Consider the following 21,770-nt stretch of genomic DNA (forward strand, 5'->3'; position numbering starts at 1 on the left):
AGTGGGGGTGGGGAGAGTGGGGATGGGGAGAGTGGGGGAATGGGGATGGGGACAGTGGGAGTGGGGAGAGTGGGATGGGGAGAGTGCAAGTGGGGCTTGGGAGAGTGGGAATGTGTTTTGTGCCCCTATCCGTTGCACTGGTCCCACCACGGGAATAAGCAGACAGCAGATGCACACTGCATTACTCACCATGCCGGGCTGTCTTGAAGTTGACGGGCTGGAAACCTCCAGTGAGTGCGGCAGAGGAATCGGTGATGCCAGTGTCAAAGTCCCGGCAGCTCCTTCTGTATACGATGATACCGAGCACCAGCATTATAACCAGGAAGATGAACACAGCCACCACCAACCCTGCATACAAGGCAACATCGCCCTTGCTCCTCATCGCTGTGGAATTCAAGAACAGTCAAACATGTGAAGTTTGTTTATAAATTCATAGCAGCAGGAGATGACCATTCACCCTGGTTACAGAACAGACCTCCTCCAATTATATTAAAGAGACAGCCTAGACTCTAAAGTTTTCTTATTTCAAAGGTAACTATGAGGTGCTGTGTTCCGGATGCAATTCAATTGATCAAACTACTCAATTTTAAGCAAAACACAGTTTATTCAAATGCTATAGTTAAAATTCAACAAAAGGAAAAAGTATTTGGAATAACTTTAGTCTATTGGAAAACTTAACAGAACAATAGATATAGCAACTATTACTAATTAACTGTTCTAATATAGTAACATCCCATAAGCACACCCCTTGGCAAAAGGCAAATTCAGATTGTCTCACTTGCAATTCTATCAGCAAGAAAGAGATATGTGCAGCAGCTCCCCAGAGAGAGAGGTCTTTCCACAATCTCAGTTCACACCCATTAACCAACCAAAGCAAAACCTGCAAAATCTTGGGTCTGCGTATGTCTCCACCCATTCAGGCTGCTTCTGTTGTTCCAACTTTTAAATATAACACCCAAGACTTCACAAATTGCTTATCTTCTCGTAGACTGCTCGGCACCTGTCCCCCAATCTCTCTCTAAATGAAACCAGGACAAAAGCCACAGTATCATCATATTTCCCCATTTGCACATGTTCTGCAATTCAATGAAATTATAGTTTGTCTATACTTGCGCCCGATCCAATTGCTCCAGTACTTATCACACTCTTGGCTAGCAGATTTCTATCCATCTTAAGATGTAATACACCTACTTTTTTTGGGAAAATATTCCACCTTTTGACCAGCCTTTGTATGATGTGTTTACTAACTCCTCTCTTGAATGAACTGGCTTTTAGTTTACGTCCTTGATACCTCTAACCCCACTGCAATCAATGGAAATAGCTTTAAAATCCTAAATACCTCAATATCTCTGAAGAAAACATACATTTGCATCTTGCTCTCATCAGGAACATTTGAAAGAATTAACATAGCGGAGAACACTGCATACTGTGTGAGGAGAGTGCTGATTGTTTAGCAAGGGTTTCTCCCTTCAAACTAGCATTTTTACCATTTTTACCTGATAACTGCAAATCAAAAAACTTAAAAACACATCATCCTTCAGCAATATTCAACTTCTGTATAAGTCATTTAAAAACCTCAACCTTCTATATTGCAAGGAATACGTGTTCAATTTATTTAATTCTCCCATATGAAAGTTGTTGTTAAACCTGAAAGGGTTCAGAAAAGATTTACAAGGATGTTGCCAGAGTTGATGGGTTTGAGCTACAGGGAGAGGTTGAATAGAATGGGGCTGTTTTCCCTGGAGTGTCGGAGGCTGAGGGGTGACCTTATAGAGGTTTATAAAATCATGAGGGGCATGGATAGGGTAAATAGACCATAGCAACACAACGGCTGGAGGAAGAGCGCCTCATCTTCCGCCAAGGGACGAACTCAGATTTCTCCAGTTTCCTCATTTCCCCTCCCCCCACCTTGTCTCAGTCCCAACCCTCGAACTCAGCACCATGCTCCTTGGATGCTGCCTGACCTGCTGCGCTTTTCCAGCAACACATTTTCAGCTCTAAATAGTCTTGCCCCCAAGATAGGGGAATTCAAAACTAGATGGCATAGGTTTAGGGTGAGAGGGGAAAGATTTAAAAGCAACCTAAGGGGCAACTTTTACACACAAAGGCTGGTGCATTTATGGAATGAGTTGCCAGAGGAAGTAGTGGAGGCTGGTACAATTACAGCATTTAAGAGGCATCGGATTGGGTATATGAATAGGAAGGGTTTAGAGGGATGTGGGCCAAAGGCTGGCAAAAGGGACGAGAGTAATTTAGAATATCTGGTTGGCATGGACGAGTTGGACCGAATAGTCTGTTTCTGTGCTGTACAACTCTATGACTATAATTCCTCCTAGCTACAGAAGTTTAGCAACAATTTGGAGAAGTTGTGCTGTTCTCATTCCGAGGCTTGTTCTCTCCGAAGTGTGGTGTCCAGAACTGCATATAGATGGACAAATAAAATCACATCGATTGGAGAGATGAAGGAACTGCAGACAATGCTAGTTTTCAGTCATTGTTTCCGCTGGATCTTATTTTAGTGCATAAGCAATCACCATTCAGAGCAGAGGGACGCCCAGTAATAAAACAAATGCAATATTAATTCCCCATACTGTCACAGTGAGGCATCCAAACTCCTGAACATGTACTCAAACTAGAGCCTACAAGTGATTGCAACTACCTTTTGTGTCATTAAACATTTCAATTTTCTGTATGACTCTGGTGGGAGGAGTGTATCAAGCCTCACTACTCCACAAGCCATACAAGAAGTATAAATCTCTCTTTTTTATCACCAGTATGGTCAATCTATCTCTCTTTTGTCCTACTACCAGAATAATTGCCCATCAAGCTTCTTTAATTAACTCAAAATAATTCATCTATTACAAGCAAGAGTTATTCTTCAACCGAGCGGAAAAAAATGGTTAAGAACTAAGTTAATTTTCAGAATTAAACTGCATCTCTATAATCCCCATATGGCATAGCACTGTACAGATATGGGTGTGAAATAGAACAACAACACCCCGAGGAGTCAAAGGGTATCAATTCTGAAGATAGAATGAGTTGACATCTCTCAGTTTCTTCGATTCCTGTTGACAAGATCAAATTGCTGAGAGTCACAAAAGGAAGGAAGATCAGCAGGCCAGATTTCACATTCAGATTGGAAACAGATAGGAATCCTGATATTTGACGCTTTCCCGGCTTTCCAAAATAATTTCATTTTGAGTTTTTAGCTGGTTTTTGCTTTCAGATTGTTCTCTTCCTCACTGAGCAAGACAGTGGCTTCCTACTGTCAGCTCCTTCAATAACTCCTATCCCAGGCCTGCGATAACACACAGTAACATGAAACCAGAGGCTGTTGCTAGACGATGAACATCACAAGGCTTTCCTGAGTCTGTGCATCCACAAGTTGGGGTCTGTAAAATCAACTCAACTCTCTTAACAGATTTTTTTTTAACTGGACACTTCTCCCAAATGACTTACTCTCCCAGAAAACAGAAAACAAACCATAATTCTCTTTGAAGTTTTGAATTTTGTTTCAAAGCAACCAAATGATAAATCCTCTTCAATCCAGGAATGTCTAAACCGTTCCGTACTCCAACTTCTCACAAGCATATGTGTTCACCTATCGCCCCATGAAGTCCAGACAAAGCCAATTTTCCCTGATTCTTCCAGTCACATTGTGCTGTATAGATAAAGGGAATCTGGGGTTCAAAAAATCCCCTCCATGACATAATATCTATACCACAGAAACAGGCCATTCGGTCCAACCATCTATGCTGTTGTTTGTGACCCAGAGGAGCTTCCTCTTTCTCTAGCTTATCCTTCAAGTTCTTTCCCCTTCATGTATATGCTTCCCCAGCTTCCCCTTTACTCAAAGTTTGTGCGAAGATTTGTAGCTCGGGTGCTCATTGTTGTGGTTCTGTTCGCCGAGCTGGAAGTTTTTGTTGCAAACGTTTTGTCCCCTGGCTGGGCGACATCATCAGTGCTTGGGAGCCTCCTGCGAAGCGCTTCTTTGATGTTTCCTCCGGTGTTTATAGTGGTCTGTCTCTGCCGCTTCCGGTTGTCAGTTTCAGCTGAAACTGACAACCGGAAGCGGCAGGGACAGACCACTATACACACTGGAGGAAACATCAAAGAAGCGCTTCGCAGGAGGCTCCCAAGCACTGACGATGTCGCCTAGCCAGGGGACGAAACGTTTGCAACAAAAACTTCCAGTTCCCCTTTACTGCACCAATAGCTCAATTGGCTGGATGGTTGGTTTGTGATGCAGAGAGATGTCAATGGCGTGGGTTCAATTCCCACAGTGGCTGAGGTTCCCATGAAGGACTCTCCTTCTCAACATTTCTCCTCACCTGAGGGGTGACGACCCTCAGGTTAAATACACTACGTTTCTCTGAAGAACAAGTATGGCTAAGGAAGACTATGATGATTCTTGCAGCTTGATTACTATTCACCTCAACTACATCTTGTAGTAGTGAGCTCCACATTCTCTAGATGAAGATGTTTCTCCCTCTTGAACTTAGAGACCATGGTATACATTGATAGCTCCTAGTTCCCAAAGAACCAGTGTGACTGCAGTAGGTGGCTTCACAAGGGAGTGTCAGAGTGGGGGGCACAACAACAATGGTCCTGTGCAAATCATAAAGATAACCAATGGGAGGCAATGTTCAAAACACAAGACACTGAAGTCACGGCAATGATCCCAAAGATCCACCCACACAATGCAGTTGCTTCGACTTCCCTGCGACACAATCTTATCGATGCATTCAGAAAATGAGCTAATGTTCCCACAAAACATTAAGGGAAAGAATCTTGTTGTCTAACTTCATGGCCACAGGAGGCTAAGACAGTGGTGCCACGACCATTACCATCTTGAAGGACAAAGGTAGCAGATACATGGGAACACCATCCCCTGCAAGTTCCCCTCCAAACCATTCACCATCTCTCTTGGAAATATATCGCCATTCCTTCAGTGTCGCTGGGTCAACATCCAGGAATTCTCTCCCTAACAGTGTTAGATCATCATAGAATCATTACAGTGTGGAAGCAGGCCATTTGGCCCATCGGGTCCACACTGACCCTCCAAAGAGCACCCCACCCTGTCCCAACCCATCACTGTAACCCTGCATTTCCCACTGCTAATCTACCTAGCCTGCACATCCCTGGACACTGTGAGCAATTTAACATGGCCAATCCACCTAACTTGCACGTCTTTGGACTGACGGAGTAAACTAGAGCACCCGAAGGAAACCCACACAGGCATGGAGAGAATGTGCGAACTCCACACAGACAGTTACCCAATGGTGGAATTGAAACTGTCCCTGGGGCCGTGAGACAGCAGCACTAACCACTGTACCATGGTGCTGCCCCATTGCGGGTGTATCTACCGCATATGGACTGCAGCGGCTCACCACCACCTTCTCAAGGGGCAACTAGGGATGGGCAATAAATATTGGCCCAGCCAACAACACCCACATCCCATGAGTGAATGAAAAAAACTCATTGATTACTGACAAGGAAGCACATAAAGACATTTATTATCAGACATCATAAAATTAATTTGGATAAGTTAAACATTCCAGCTCAGCATAAAATATACAGAATACCCTAACACTGGCATGAAGACTGGTGTTTACCCAACAGTCACAGTGGAGTGGATGAATCTGAGTCTTACTGTCAGTGACTACTGCACATGACCAAAAAAAAATAAAATGGAATTGAAATAATGAAATGGAAACTTACGAGAGCTTATTTGTTCATTTAAAAACTTTTTATCTGTTAAAAGAAAACAAAAATGAAATCAACATGAAAAAAAGAATGAAATGAATTTATTAGAATGCACACAGAAGTAAAAAATTAGTTAAAATGGTTAAAATAAATGCACTGAAAACAATGTTAATGTGTGGAAAGGCACCGCACACTCACACAAGAATTTTGGGGAAGCCATATCAAAACTGAAAGAACCAACGATGCTATATAACAGAACCAACCCCTCCCAGGATTTGGATGGCATGGTGGCTCAGTGGTGTCTCATAGCGCCAGGGACCCAGGTTCGATTCCAGTCTCAGGCAACTGTCTGTGTGGAGCTTGTACATTCTCCCTGTGTCTGTGTGGATTTTTTCTGGGTCCTCTGGTTTCCTCCCACTGTCCAAAGATGTGCAGCTTAGGTAAGTTGGCCATGCTAAATTACTCTTAGTGTTCAGGGATGTGTAGGTTTGTGCATTAGTCAGAGTTAAATGTAGAGTAATAGGGTAGGGGAATGGGTCTGGGTGGGTTACTCTTCAGAGGGCCAGTGTAGACTTGTTGGCCCAATGGCCTGTTTCCACATTGTAGGGATTGCATGAATTTGCTGGAAATGCTCAGCAGGTCTGGCAGCATCTGCGAAGATAAATCCAGTGGACCCGAAATGTTAATTCTCAATTTCTCTTCACAGATGCTGCCAGACCTGCTGAGCGTTTCCAGCAATTTCTGCTTGATTTTGGGGAAAGCATGCTGTTATTCTGCACAGAATGATAAATAAAGGTGGAGTAAGAAAAATGATGGGGTTGTGAAAATATCCCAAAATTGTTAGGGTGGTGACTAAGATGCACATCCTGAGACGTGATTATTAAAATTCTTCCTCCACACTTTAAGAACGCCCTGCTTCAGCCGGTAATCACTGGTGAGAGATTACAGTCTTGTGGAACAGGATTAAGAATTTTACTTTAAAGGCAAAAGGGAGAGGGATGTCAAGACGTTTTGCACGAGCGATCATCTTGCCGTTTTATTGACTGAACATTTCACAGATGCCCAGAACCCCTGCTATAGGAATTCAGTCAAATCCCATTCATCTGAGAGCCAGGGGCAACGTTAAAATAGTCAATAAACCATCCACGTCAGACCAGAACTACACCAGAGGGCATGGCAATGACAAGGAATATTGTGCATTTATTTGTAATACAAAGGAAAGACATCGAACTCCCTCCCTCCCCTGAACAATACAATGCAGGTTCTTCTGTAGTTGTTTATGGCAATGCCTCCTGGCTATTCAGCTCACAATAAAATAAAGAACTCTTTGCAGTGCTTCTGATGCTGCAGGAGGGCTGGGGAGAGGAGGGAGCTGAGCTCAGCAATAGAAGGCTGAGCATTGTCTGTGTGTGTGTGTGTGTGCGCCATTGGCAAGTGGCACCGAACTGTTCCCTGGAGTGGACACATGACTGCAGGCCCATCGAGCTTGTGGAGACTCCATCAGTCTTCCACTACACGTTTCTGAAAACATGACCCTGAGGGTTTTCACCTCAACAAATCACTGCAAAGATGTCGGGCAGGGGAGGAGGAGGGGTGGTGAGTTTATGACTTGGCAGCGCCGGGGAATGAGAGATAATTTGACCTGACAAGTGTGCAACTGTGTGGTCTTTTCAGATTTTCCTGCAGACTGCACAGGGCTGACTGAGGATCCTGTGGCTGGTTCATAAAAAGTGAGCAGTGAAAGTCGCAGGGAATGCTGGCTAGTTCACCAAGCCATTTTTTTCTGGCCACTGTGGGTCTGATTTAGTTATGAAGGGTTCAGAAGGAGGAGACTTCACCTCAACTAAACACAACTGAGGGCGATTGAGGAAAGAGAGATGCAAATCCTCCCTCCTCACTGTTAGTCAGTGATGGCCTAGTGATATTGTTGCTGGACTGTTCATCCAGAGACCCAGGTAATGTTTCTGAGTGAGAGAGAGAAAAAACACAACGTACTCTGCATACAGTGGCCATCTGTGCAGTTTTTGGACTCCAGAACAGGACCAATGCAATCCTTGCCTCCATTTCTGGGTGAGGGCTCGGTGCATTTACGGCTCCTCCAGTGGGTGCACTCGGTACTGCAGGCTGACCATTTGCTCCAATCTGTCCACCCGCCGTCAACTGCATTTCACCAGAAAGAACAAAGAGAAGAATGACTCGGGGCGTGGGTGAAAGGGACTTGCTCAAACAACGTACGTACAATGACATTACTTCATGCAGAAAAAGGCCATTGGCCATACTCGCACTGACATTTCATAATTTCTATCTTGCCACTTGAACCCCTGACTATTTTTCCATTCTCCCTCATGTGCATATCTGGCTTTACCTTAAATGCATTGATATAAATCACCTCAAGGTGAAAGGCAGTGGCCTAGTGGTATTATCGCTAGACTGCTAATTCAGAGACCCAGATTATATTCTGGGGACCAGTGTTCAAGTCATGCCATGGCAGATGGTGGAATTTAAACTCAACAAAATCTGGAATTAAGAGTTTAATAATGACCATGGATCCATTGTCGACTGCTGGAAAAACCCATCTGTTTCACTCATGCTCTTTAGGGCAGTAAACGGCCATCCTTACCTGGTCTGGCCTACATGTGACCCACAGCAATGTGGTTGACTCTTAACTGCCCTCTGGGCAATTAGGGATGGGTAATAAATGCTGGCATGGCCAGCGATGCCCTCATCCCGTGAATTAATGAGCTTTTATAAAAACTACTGCACGTGAAAGCAAGTTCCTCATTCTCAAAAAGGACCGAGAGAATGTGTATTGAAAGACTTGAAAGGATAGTACAAGAATTGAGAGAGTGTAATGATCAGAAAAGGCAGAACAGGCTCTTGCCTTTCAAAAAGAGAAAGTTCAGAGGTGACCAAGTGACCAGGGTTTAAAATAATGAAGGGAGTCGACAGTGTGGACATAGAGGAAGTAGTTACACTTTTGGCAGTGTCCATGGGACCAGAAATATTAGACAGTCACGACAAAGTCCAATAAGGAATTCAGGACAAACTTGGTTATCCAGAGAATATCATCAGGTTCAGTTCCCATCCAACTAGAAGCTAATGTAGAGAGTGCTTCAGGGAGAGAGAGAGGAACTTTCTAGCAGCAGATGTCAGAATGCTCAGTTCAAGGTAGTTAGCAAACAAAAGGACAAGATAAGAATGTAAAGGGGAGAAGCTTGCAGTATTGTCAGAAAGGACAGGAGCTAGGAACTTATTGGTTCAGACAGCTAGAATATACATGATGGGCCAAATAAACTCTTCTCTGATGTATGACTCTAAGTCACCAACCTTGATAGACTTAGCACTAACTTGATTGGTTTACCCTCACAAACCAGAAACTGAATTAGACTAACCACACCAGATCTAAGGATGGGGAATCCAATAATTTTGAAGCCTGCCACTCTTCTTCATCCAACTCTTCTATTTTCCCTTCACGGAGCCCATACCTACCCATTTTCTGCCAGAATGCAGCGATCTGCAGTGATTCATTAACCACCCCACCCCCTGTCTCACCCTGAGCCTGAGCCTCCCAAGGTCGAAGTCAGGGGTGTGATGGAATACATCCCATTTTCCCGATGGGTGCAAGCAAGAGCTTGGCACCACCCAAAACAAAGTAGCCCACTTGACTGGCACCCCATCCACCATCGTGAACATCCACTCCCTTCACCCCTGCCACTCAGTAGTATCTACAAGATGAACTGCTGCAATGTGCCAAACCTCCTCACATGGCTTGTCCCAAACCATGACACCTAGCTGCTGGTTTGTGCGTGCACCCACACCACATGGGCAGCAGCAGTTCAAGAAGACAGCTGAGCATCATCTTCCCATGGACAATCAGGGATGGGCAATAAATAGTCCCGTTCCCAACAAAGCTCACATCTTGTGAATGAATATAGAGAAAAAGGGCCATTTGTGAATATGGCTATTATATTGCATACAGGGGAGGGGGGAGGGGGTGGGGGGTGGGGGGGGGGGGGGGGGGAAGCGTCAATTCTTAATTATTCTGGCGTGACTATAATTCCTCTGAAATGGAGTTAGTGTTTATTAGAAGCACAGAAAACATTATTCAGCCCTTTTGAGTCTGCTCTACCATTCAATATGGTCATGGCTGATCATCCAACTCAGCAACAAAAACAGAAATTGCTGGAAAAGCTCAGCAGGTCTGGCACTATCTGTGGAGAGAAATCAAGAGTCCACATTTTGGGTCAAGTGACCGTTTCTCAGAACTTTTCATCCAATGCAGTCCCCCGTTCCTGCTTTCGCCCATCCCCTTTACCCAGAAGAACTATATTCATCTCCTCCTTGAAAGCATTTCTTGTTTCACTGAGTTGTTTCTCTCTGTCGGGTCTGTGGGAAACTGCTGCACCTTCTCTCCACTCACCTGGGCACATGGTGGTGCAGCCGATCTTCTGAAAGGTTTGTCCCTCACAGAAGGCCCCGCCGTTGAGGGGTGCTGGGTTGGTGCACGTCCTTGTCCGTTTCTGCCAGCCCCGGCCACAGCGGTTAGTGCACGAAGACCACTCTGTCCAGGTCGACCAGCCACCATTCACTGCAATTGGGGGGAGCCGCATTATTCAATTACCAGTGACATTATCATTGCACTCCTTCCTCTCAAAATCATTGTCATGGAGTCATAGAGATGTACAGCATGGAAACAGACCCTTCGGTCCAACTTGTCCATGCTGACCAGATATCCCAACCCAATCTACTCCCACCTACCAGCACCTGGCCGATATCCCTCCAAACCCTTCCTATTCATATACCCATCCAGATGCCTTTTAAATGTTGCAATTGTACAAGCCTCCACCACTTCCTCTGGCAGCTCATTCCATACACGTACCACCCTCTGTGTGAAAATATTGCCCTCAGAAATAGTTTCTAGCTACCCAATCTATTTCTTCAAAGCTTCAATATCTGTTTACTGGGACAATGAGAGTTACTAACGTCTCCACATTGTTGTATATGGGTCTGGAAGAGTTAATACTGAGGTGTGGCAGCACCAACTATGACCATGTCATTTGGAATAGTGGGAACAAAGGCTTAGGATCTCAGGACAGACCGAACATTGAGGAGCTCCTCAGTCTCTATGACAATAGCGGTCATGTCAATGTGACTTGGAGCTGATTGCTCATATGCAACAAACCACATTTTGTTCAGTTGGAGAGTCTGTTCCAGTTAGAGCCACACTAGATCAAACAAGGCTCTGCGCATCTCTCCACTCAATGTGGACATTAGCAGCAAACTGAGCACACGGATTGGTGTAGACTCAGCTGAGCTGCATGTGCAATGTGCTTGGCCGTCTCAGGGGCCCCTTAGGTCAGGGGTCAACCAGATGGTGTAGGTGGCTCAGAAACATAACACCTGTTATTGATTCAACCTTGGCATTTCCCATGATCAATGATCAACCTGCAAACATTTGTAAGACCATATTTGCATAGATTTCACAAGAGAGAGACAGAGGCAATCCAAGACAACTCCTCTCTCTGGTCTTTCCTCATTTCTCACTCTACCCTTTCATAAAATATTTCTATTCCTTTTTTCTCTCACGTACCCATTCTATGAAGCATCTAAGCCACTTATCACGCGCGCTTTCTGTGATAGCGAGGTCCACACTCTAACCACTCCCCACAAACGGGCATTTCACATTATTTCTTTATTGGATTGGTTAGTTACTACCTCATATTTATGGTTTATTTTGTGTCTATCACACTCACTATAGTGCAAAACCTGTTGCTTCAGCCTTTTTCTTGAGCGTAGAAATAATCTACACGGTGGCTCAGTGGTTAGCACTGCTGCCTCACAGCGCCAGGGACCTGGGTTCAATTCCACCCTCAGGTGACTGTCTGTAATGAGTTTGCACATTCTTCCCGTGTCTGTGTGGCCTCCCTCTGGCTTTCTCCCACAGTCCAAAGATGTGCAGGATAGGTGGATAGGCCATGGGATATGTGGGGTGACAGGAATGAAGTAGGAGGGTGGGTCTGGATGGGATACTCTTTGGAGGGTCAGCGTGGACTTGCTGGGCCTAATGGCTTGTTTCTACACTGATGGGATTTTCTGATAATCCCCAGCTTTACTCCTCTCCTGAAACCCCAACCTCCTGACCCACCTTCACCTCCAATTATCATCAAGTCTGACTGTGCATGTTGAATTCTGCTGCTTTCCCCCTCCAGCCCCCAGCATGCCATTAAATATCTCTCTCTCTCTCCACAAGATAGATGCAGTACAGATCCTTAAATTTGTCATCAAAAACTGCACATAAAAAGATCCAAATGGAATCTGTATCACGGGTTAAGCACTGTGAAGGAACAAGGTGCAATTATACTGGCACCATTAAACCTATAAGCCTGTGAATTGCTGGGTGTGAAATTACAGTAACAACATTTTAATGAAATCTCTTTGTGACCAGTTTTAAAGGGAATATTGTTCCATGTTTTGCTAGAATAGCAGGCAGTGTAAAATCAGACATTTCTGCTGTTCTCTACCATCCCTGTAACTCATTTTCCCTGCTCACGAATTAAGGGGCAAGGGGTTAATTACACACCATGAGTTAAGAGGTTTTGCAGGACGCTTGGGACTGACACGGTTCTGATGCTAAATCTGCAGAAAACAAGTCAAAAAGCCAAGTGCACTTTTCATAGAATCCCTACAGTGTGGGGAAACAGACCATCCACACTGACCCTCCAAAAAGTACCCCACCCAGACCCACCCCCTGTCCCTCTACATCCCATGTCTAACCCAACTAGCCTGCATGTCGCTGGACTCTACAGGGCAATTTCCCATGGCCACCCTAACCTGCACAATATGGACTGTGGGAGGAAACTGAGCACCTGGAGGAAACTCTCATAGACCCGGGGAGAATATGCAAACTCCACACAGACAGTCGCCTGAGGGTGGTCCCTGGTGCTCTGAGGTAGCAGTGCTAACCACTGAGTCAGCGTGCCGCCCCGTTTTGTTAAAGCAATATATGTACTGCGTTCCCCACAATTCTGCTGAATGTGGTCAGCCCAGCTCATCGCTCACCTGAACTATTTGGCCCACGTGTTGTGAGAGGGAGATGGAACCCCCTCACACTTTGCCTGTCCATAAGCATAAAGCAACTGTTGGAGATTTGATTTGATTTATATACTTTCACACGTACTTTGTTACAAAATGTTGTGTAGTCAGCGAGAGCAACATGGGAGTGGAGCAGCTTCTGAGAGCCGATAAGACATAGGAGCAAACATCAGCCGTTTAGCCCATCGCATCTGCTCCACCATTTGATCACAACTGACATGTTTCTCAACCTCGATCTCTCGCCTTCTCCCTGTAACTCTCAATCCCCTCACTAATCAAGAACTTATCTATCTCTGTCTTAAAGACACCCAAATGACTTGGCCCAACAGCCCATCGGTTCCACAGATTCACCAATCTCTGGCTGAAGGAATTTCTCCCCATCTCAGTTCTAAAGGGCCGTCCTTTCACCCTGAGGCTCTGCCCCCGGCTCCCACTGGCAGAAACATCTTCTTCAGACAAAGTCCCCTCACTTACCGTATACAACCACTGTGGCCGTGGTGCTACGTCTTTTCGCCACAATGTTCTTGGCCACACACGTGTAGTTTGCCGTATCGGAGAGGCGGGCCTGTTTGATAATCAGGTTGTGGTCGATGGTGAGGAGGAAGTTCGAGTCTTGCACTGGATCGATAACTTCATCGTTCTTTAGCCACTCCACCTGAACGAGGTAAGGAAGCAGTGGAAATAAATGGCAGCATCTCTGAGGGCCATTGTCCCTCATACTGATAGCACTGTCATCGGTTATATTGTTAATCATATAAAACTGATGAAGCAACATATAGATATAGCAAGAACCTACAAATTCACAAATGGATTTGGCAGAATTGTATCCTAAAAGCTTCCAGGTAACAACAGACAGATAGTCATTGCAAGTATATTTTCATCCATTACTATGAGGTATCAAACATAGCAGTGTGCAAAATAGAATGAGCCATGGCTGAACCTCTACTCCAATGACATTTCCCTGCACTATCCTTACACCCCCTCATGTCTATAGAAGGACAGAAAATAGGGAGGGGGAATAATTCACCCCTCCCTCGAATATGATCCACCGTTCACTGAGAACGTATGATTGATTGATGTGAGGGAGAATTCCGCTGCTTTTGTTTTCGAAAGGGCAGGTAAAAGGGAGGGGCACACAGTAATACACCCTGGAAATTTCAAATGCAACCAGGTGTCCAGAGATGAGGAAAGCCTTGTGCACATCAACCTTTGCTTGGAGGGTGGCACAGTGTTTAATACCACTGCCTCACAGCGGCAAGTACCCAGGTTCGATTCCAGCCTTGGGTGACTGCCTGAGAGCTCTCAGCTAAAGATTCCTCAAGGTAAGAGAAATACATCAGGAAATGCACTGTTAGTTCTTCCTTCACATGTTTGATAGTGAAGGAAGTATAAGGGTCTACAGGTTGTGGCTCAGTGGTCAGCACTGCTGCCTCCGTGCCAGGGACCCAGGTTCGATTCCAGCCTCGAGTGACTATCTGTGTGGAGTTTGCACATTCTCCCTGTGTCTGCGTGGGTTTCCTCCCACAGTCCAAAGGTGTGCAGGATTGGCTGTGTTCAGGGATGTGTAGTCTAGGGAGATTGGCTGTGGTTAACGTAAGGTTTTGGGGATGGTGGGGGAGTGGATCTGGATGGGATACTTTTCAGACGGTCGGTGCAGCCCCGATGGGCTGAATGGCCTCCGTATGCACTGTAAGGGTTCTTTAACATGGCCTCAAGGCAAGCTATTAACTCGCTCATGGCAATGTTGTGAGGGGAGGTTTCACTTAGAGACAGTGATGATGTTGTTAAATAACCTGACAGGTTTACCTCAATCAGCCTTTCTCTCCCACGTTTCCACTCAGTATCATTTAGTCTACAAGATTTAAAGATATCATTTCAGGGGTGTGATTACTAAATCATATTCGCTGCTGAGTTGTCTGTTCGAGAGTGCCCAGTGAAAGTCAGTGAAGCATGCAACTTAATCTGTGAAGGGCAAAGAATCATTTAATCCAGACGCAGGGAAGGAAGCTCAGTAAGCAGAATTTTATTTTCATTAGGTTTAATGCATTTATAATTAATTTGTTTCTTTTCACAAAGTTACAAGTGTTCACTGATTAATCGCCCTGACCTCGAGAGGTTTTTATCCCCTTTAATCTTCTCTTGCTACATTGACTCTTATTAAAATGTGCGTTAATAAAACTGGACCCATTCAACATATTCTTTTTCATGCATAAAGGTCTTGTCTCTTTGGAATTTACCTTTGGAATGATACTGTGCCTTGATGTTCTAAACTAGCAATGTCTACAAGGCTGGGCCGGGATGCTATTGAGAAATATTTAATAGTAACAGGGTGGGTTAAAGAATAGACGCTTTGAATGATTTCTCAATAGGAGTCAAAACCTGGCTCAGCACAAGTCCGCTCAGATCTTGTAACATACCAAAACTGATCTATGGAGAAGTGCCAATGCACAGCTTTTTGTGTTAAGTGCTGCTTTTAGAAACCTTGTTATATCCAGTAATTGTCAAAAGGGAAGCTCAGCTCTCCCAGGACGCCTCATGTCAAGCTGCAGCCTGAAACTAAAGACAGGCTCCCGTTTTGATACAGGATTTTGCCAGGGGAAGGTACTAGAGGGGCAAGTGGGGAATCCTGAAGAAGGGCTTATGTCCGAAACGTCGATTCTCCTGCTCCTTGGATGCTGCCTGACCTGCTGCGCTTTTCCAGCAACACATTTTTCAGCAGCATTCAGATAAAGCCAATAGTGAACTCTAGGCAGTTCAGTGCTGGTGTCCATGGTCAAACACCATTCGAACACTTGCTTAGTGATTTGGGACTGTCACTGACTTTTAGCCAAGCTGTGTTTAAGCTCCACACAAGCCTTGCCCCACTCTCCTACCTTACACCCCACCTGCAATACCCTTCTATTTCCCTTCTCTGACATGTGAATATTCAGCGTCCCTTTCAATGCATCCATTGTATTTGCCTTTACCACCCCAATGTCACAGCAAGTTACAAGGCTAGCAAGGGGATGGCACACTGACTCAGTGGTTAGCACTGCTGCCTCACGGCACTAGGGACGTGGATTCGATTCTACCCTTGGGCGACTGTCTGTGTGGAGTTTGCACATTCTCCCTGTGTTTCTGTGCAGGTTAGGTGGATTGGCCAAGTTAAATGCGCATAGTGTCCAGGGATATGCAGGCTTGCTACAGAAGTGTACAGATAGGATATGGGAGTGTGTCTGAGTGTTATGCTCTTTGGAGGGTTGGTGTGGACTCAATGAGTTGAATGGCCTGCTTCCACATTGTAGGGTTTCCATGACGATACACGTTTCCATCACTCTATGAGTCAGGAACTCTCTCTCCAAATTATCCCAATTTTTAAAGTGACTGTCTTAGTAATAACTGCTAACTTTAGATTCACTCACAAGTGGTAGCATTTGTTCAACATTTAACTCATCAAACCTTTTCACAACACTGGTCAGAACAAACCACACCCCCTCAATGTTCCCTCTAAACTTCCTTTGAGGTTCTGTAAATGGTGGTTGGACCTCCAACTCATTGACTTCTGGTTTCAGACATCGATGCTGTGCCTGCACTTTGGAAGCGTGTGTACCGAGAAAGTAAAATTGGTGGAGTAATGCCTTCCCCCAGCTTATGTTGTCAAAAAGATGAAGGGTCATAGAGTCAGAGAGATGTACAGCACAGAAACAGACCCTTTGGTCCAACTCGTCCATGCCAACCAGATATCCTAACCTAATCTAGTCTCATATCCCTCCAAACCCTTCCTATTCATATACCCATCCACATGCCTTTTAAATGTTGTCATTGTACCAGCCACCACCACTTCCTCTGGCAGCTCATTCCATACATGTACCACCCTATGTGTGAAAAAGTTGCCTCTTAGGTCTCTTTTATATCTTTCCCCTCTCACCCTTAACCTATACCCTATACTTCTGGACTCCCCTACCCCGGGGAAAGTACCCTGTCTATTTATCCCATCTGTGTCCCTCATGATTTTATAAACTTCTATGAGGTCATCCCCTAGCCTCTGATACTCCAGAGAAAGCAGATACAGTCTATTCAGCCTCTCCCTGAAGCTTAAATCCTCCAACCCTGGCAACATCCTTGCAAATCTTTTCTGAACGGTCGGTCTTTGAGAACAGAGAAGAGGAGGAATTTTGTCACCCCGAGAAGGTGAGACTGAGGAATTCTCTGCCACAGGAAACTGTTGAGGCCAAGGCATTGAAGTCTTTCAAGGAAGACATAGATACAGCTCAAAGGGATTGAAGGCTATGGGGAGAAAGGGGGAATAGGGAACTGAGTTGGACAATCAGACATGACCATAATGATAGAGCAGACCTGAAGGGCCGAATGATCTACCCTTGCTCCTATATTCCCTGTTTCTGTGTGCTTTATGTTCCGAGACAAGATATTCAGTCTCTTCAGTGTGTTTCCTATTTGCATTTCCTTTCAATCCTGGCATCATCCTTGTGAGTCCTTTGAACCCCTTCTTTCATGTCCCTCTATTTATTCCATCACTGGGAGGACAGACCGCGCACATCCACAGTTACTGATAAAGGACTGGACCAGAGGGGATGGTCTTAGTTCTATGAGAATGCACTGGTACCTCTGCTGGTGGGACTCCTTCTGGAGGGCGGCATTGCAACAGGACCTCATGCTCCAGGGACACGTCTGTTCCCAATGGCTCCTGCTCAAAGTTCTTCCTCAGGTCTGGACAGAACAAGAAAATGTCGCAGTTGAATTTGTGCTAGACCAGAGCTCCTCACAAAACAACTAAAATAATTATCATGCAATCAAGGCATCTCTTTATTATCATCCAGCATCTACCTCTTTGCAATGGTGTCACTCTTCACCTGTTCATCAATGCTCTTGATCAACTTGATGTGAAAGCTGCTAATATAGAGGTGCATTATGAGTCCTTTATCTGTGTTCACCATGGAGAAGGACATGGATGATGGTAATATTAGGGAGGGGCATGCAGATATCCTCGGGACATGTCGGTATTAAGAGGGAGGTGGTGTTGGGTGTCTTGAAAAACATTAAGGTAGAGAAGTCCCCAGACCCTGATGACACCTGACCTAGGATGCTGAGGGAGGCAGGGGGGAAGACAGAGGGCCTCTGGTAGTTATTTTATGTCTGACTGGAGGCCTGTGACCAGTGGTGTTCCACGAGGATCAGTGCTGGGACTCACATTGTTTGCAAATGATTTGGTTGAAAATGCATGTGGTCTGATTAGTAAGTTTGCAGACAACACAAAAATTAGTCGAGTTGTGGATAGTGAGGAAATCCATCAAAGAATGCAGCATGATGTAGGCTGGTTAAAAATTGGATGGAGAAATGGCAGATGGAGTTTAATCTGGAGAAGTGTGAGGTGATGCGTTTTGGGAGGTCAAATGCAAGAGGAAAGTATATAACAAATGGCAGGATAGCGAGGAGCATTGATATACAGAGGGATCTTGGGGTACAAGTCCATAGCTCCCTGAAAATGGCATCACAACTGAATAAGGTGGCAAAGAAGTCATAGGCATGCTTGCCTTCATTGGTCAGTGCACTGAGTATAAAAATTGGTAAGTCACGTTGCAGCTGTGTAAAACTTTAGGTAGGCCTCACTTGAATTCTGGTCACCACACTGTAGGAAGGATGTGATGGTTTTGGAGATGGTGCAGAAAAGGTTTACCAGGATACTGCCTGGATTGGAGAGCATTAGTCATAAGGAGAGGTTGGACAAACTTGGGTTGTTTTCTCTAGAGCATCGGAGGTTGAGGAGCGACCTGACAGAAGTCTTTAAAATTATGAGAGACTTTGAGAGGGTGGACAGTCAGGGTCTTTCTCCCAGCGTGGAAATGTCAAATACTAACGGGCATAGGTTTAAGGTGAGAGGGGGATTAAAGGAGATGTATGAGGAATGTTTTTTACACAGAGGGTGGTAGGTGCCTGGAATACAGAGGTGGTAGAAACAGATACAATCACAATTTAGACAGATACATGAACAGGCAGGCAATAGAGGGATATGGACCATGTGGAGGCAGATGGGATTAGTTCAGAATGGCATTGTGATCAGCACAGACATGGTGGACCGAAGGGCCTGTTTCTGTGCTGTACTGATCTATGACATTTTCTACCAGTCACAGCAAAGTAGCTCCGAAAGAAATGAAAGACTTGCATTTACATAGAGCCTGCTGTGACTGCAAGGCCCTCCCAAAATGTTTCCAGTCAAAGCAATAATCTTGAAGTCTCCTAAGCATTTGCAGTGGCTTCTGAGCTGCACAGTTTCAGTTCCAATTTGCACCCTTGAGCACAGGAACCTTGGCTGACAGTACCGAGGGAGTGCTGCACTCTCAGAGGTACCACCTTTTGTATGTAATATTAAACTGAGGCCTCCTGGTGGATGCTAAAGATCCCATGGCACCTTTTTGAAGAATAACAGAAGAGATCTCCCTCGGGTCCACACGAATATTTAACCCTCAATCCAAATGCCAAAAAAGGAAGAGATAATCAGTTCATTACCCCACTGCTGAAGGAATGTCTTCTGTGTAAACTTCAGTGCCATATATTACAACAGAGACAGAATTAGAAATTGCTGAAAGAGCTCAGCAGAGTCTGGCAGCACCTGTAGTGAGAAATCAGAGTTAATGTTTCGGGTCGAATGACCCTTCCACAGAACGTTAACTCTGCTTTCTCTCCACAGAAGCTGCCAGACCTGCTGAGCTTTTCCAGCAATTTCTGTTTTGGTCTCTGATTTACAGCATCTGCAGTTCTTTCGGTTTTTATTATATGTTACAACAGCAACTACATTTGAAAACAAATTAACTGGCCCTATGGTAGTCATGGAAGGACTGTGTGAATGCAACAGACACGGAGAAGGCTGGAGAAACTCAGCAGGTCTGGCAGCATCTGTGGATAGAGAAAGCAGAGTTAATGTTTGAAGTCTGGGATGACTCTTCGTCAGAATTTAATGCAAGCTGTTTGATATTCCTTTGAAGGGCGAGGAAGTGGCAAATAATTGTCAGCCCTGCAACAAGCTTCTTATAACAGCAGATCCTGGTTTATTTGTGTGGTGTAGTGTTGCAGACTGCAATTCTATTGGATATGCTCCTACACTTGAATCCCAGTTTTTTTTTAGTGCTTTGAATTTATAGTCAATGCTGGAAGGAGCAACTGAAATAAATAGACTGGAAAAGGTTGATCAACCTCTCAGCAGTGAAAGACAAATGGATCACCTTTAAAGATGTTATGCTGAGTTTGCACAGAATTAAGACACACTCTCCAAAACAGCAAGCTCAGACTCCACCCACAAGACAATAAGCAGATCGGAAAACTGATTAAAACTGAGATAACAAGGGGAGAAACGGCCCTTACAATCCCTGAAAGGGAAAGGAAAGGTGTGAACAATGGGTTAAAGGGAAGAAGTCACAGGAACACATTAAAAAGATCATTGGAAAGGTTAAGAGAGTGAGATAAGCAGCAGGCGTTGAGCAGAACAGTGAGTCATAATCAGCAAAACTGCAGTCAGATAAAGGTGAAAACCAGAAAAGAAAGAAACTGCCTGTAATTGAGGACAAGCAGAAAATGGTAAATATTCAAAATGAATGCTTCATTCAAGTATTCACAGGGGAAACTGAACCATCTTCCAGTATAGTATAATCAATCAGCTGTTATACAAGAGATGGAAATCTGAGACAGGTGGATCGATCTTAAAACAGATAAATCTCCTGGGACAGATGATATTTATCCCAGAGTGTCAAAAAGACGAGAGGGTCAATTTGCAAAACACCAACAACCATTATGAGCCAGGCAGACGACACCAGGGAGGATTGGTTAGAGGTTAAAGTGGCATGTCTAGTCAAAAGGGGTAACAAGGTAGAGATAAGTGACTCCAGGCCTGTTTAATCTATCTTAACTCCCCATGTTAAACAGCGAAATCACACATCGTGTGAAACCGTGAGTATTCTCTGCACAGTAACAGCAATGGAGGAAGGCGTACTCCTTGCTGAGTTTGAGTAAGTGACAATAGGCCAAACAGAGTCTGCGAATGTGGTTACCTCCACTCACAGAAGGTTTGTTCTGACAAAGTTGCACATGAAAGACTTACTTAAAATCTAAGCTGTAAGGATTCAGTGTAAACACTAGGAATGGCTAAAAATAAACTGGCTGAAGGCTAGGAAACAACGAGTCATCTTTAGTGGTGTTACATACTTCATGGCTTGGTACGAGGTTATGTGGAATTTGCATGAAAACTGTATCCCAGCAACATTGTGTGGAGACAATCGAACAGCATTTCACCAAGGAGTTAACATCTTGAGATAGTGAGGGCACGAGAGAATACTGGCGAAGGAGTAGCAGAGGAAACCAAGAACATTGCAGTCTCTTTCTGCTCAAGCCATGTGAACAGTTCCCCTTGCTGCAATCCTTGGCAGAGCCGGGGGAAACCACCATGAAACAACCACATTAATAACATCAGCTCAAATATCGCCCCTTGAAAGGAGAGAGGATCAGAGTGTGCTGCAAGAACAAGGTGAGAAGAGAGAGGGAGCAGTGTCTTTGATCACAGTCAGCTTCAGAACATAAGCTTCCAAATGTTGGCTCTTCCTTTTAAGATGACGTAGTGAACTACACTATTCAGACAAAAACTTGAAAACGAGATCAGACTCTGTATCCCGCAGCCTGTCTTGTGCACTGTCAACAACTGCAAAAATTAACATTTTAATTCTAAAGGGAGAGGGGACTAAAAGGAAGAGGGGGACAAAGTAGGAGAAGAGGAACATTGAGTGGGGGGAAACTCATACTGAGAATAAAAACAGGTCTAGACTGGATGGGCTGAATGACCTGTACTCTATGACTGATGTCAGACCCTCAAGAAAGCCAAAGGCCCAGTCTCCTTCCAAGTGCTGCTGGCTACTGATGAGTTACGCCTTTATTACACACCACAACCAAGTGGCCATCCTCTGTGACCGGGAAAGGTCAGCAGGTTATTT

General features: G+C 44.8%; 1 protein-coding gene across 7 annotated transcripts in view; it reads right to left on the reverse strand.

Moving 5' to 3' along the window:
- Positions 1-21,770, reverse strand: part of unc5b (unc-5 netrin receptor B) — a 355,814-nt gene that overhangs the window by 50,794 nt on the left and 283,250 nt on the right. For 6 of the 7 annotated variants that reach the window (XR_006309712.1, XM_043679165.1, XM_043679160.1 and 3 more), the window contains 6 exons: positions 17,402-17,505; positions 13,273-13,453; positions 10,127-10,294; positions 7,702-7,866; positions 5,722-5,754; positions 190-384 (listed from right to left, as the gene is read on the reverse strand). Coding sequence is in view for 6 of the 7 variants with exons in the window: in XM_043679165.1 (XP_043535100.1) it covers positions 190-384; positions 5,722-5,754; positions 7,702-7,866; positions 10,127-10,294; positions 13,273-13,453; positions 17,402-17,505 (846 nt within the window). In the remaining variant the exon portion in view is untranslated. The remainder of the gene's footprint in view (positions 1-189; positions 385-5,721; positions 5,755-7,701; positions 7,867-10,126; positions 10,295-13,272; positions 13,454-17,401; positions 17,506-21,770) is intronic. The other variant, XM_043679161.1, reaches the window with a different exon arrangement.

Source organism: Chiloscyllium plagiosum, chromosome 38 (assembly GCF_004010195.1).
Source record: "Chiloscyllium plagiosum isolate BGI_BamShark_2017 chromosome 38, ASM401019v2, whole genome shotgun sequence".
Taxonomy (NCBI): Eukaryota; Metazoa; Chordata; class Chondrichthyes; order Orectolobiformes; family Hemiscylliidae; genus Chiloscyllium; species Chiloscyllium plagiosum.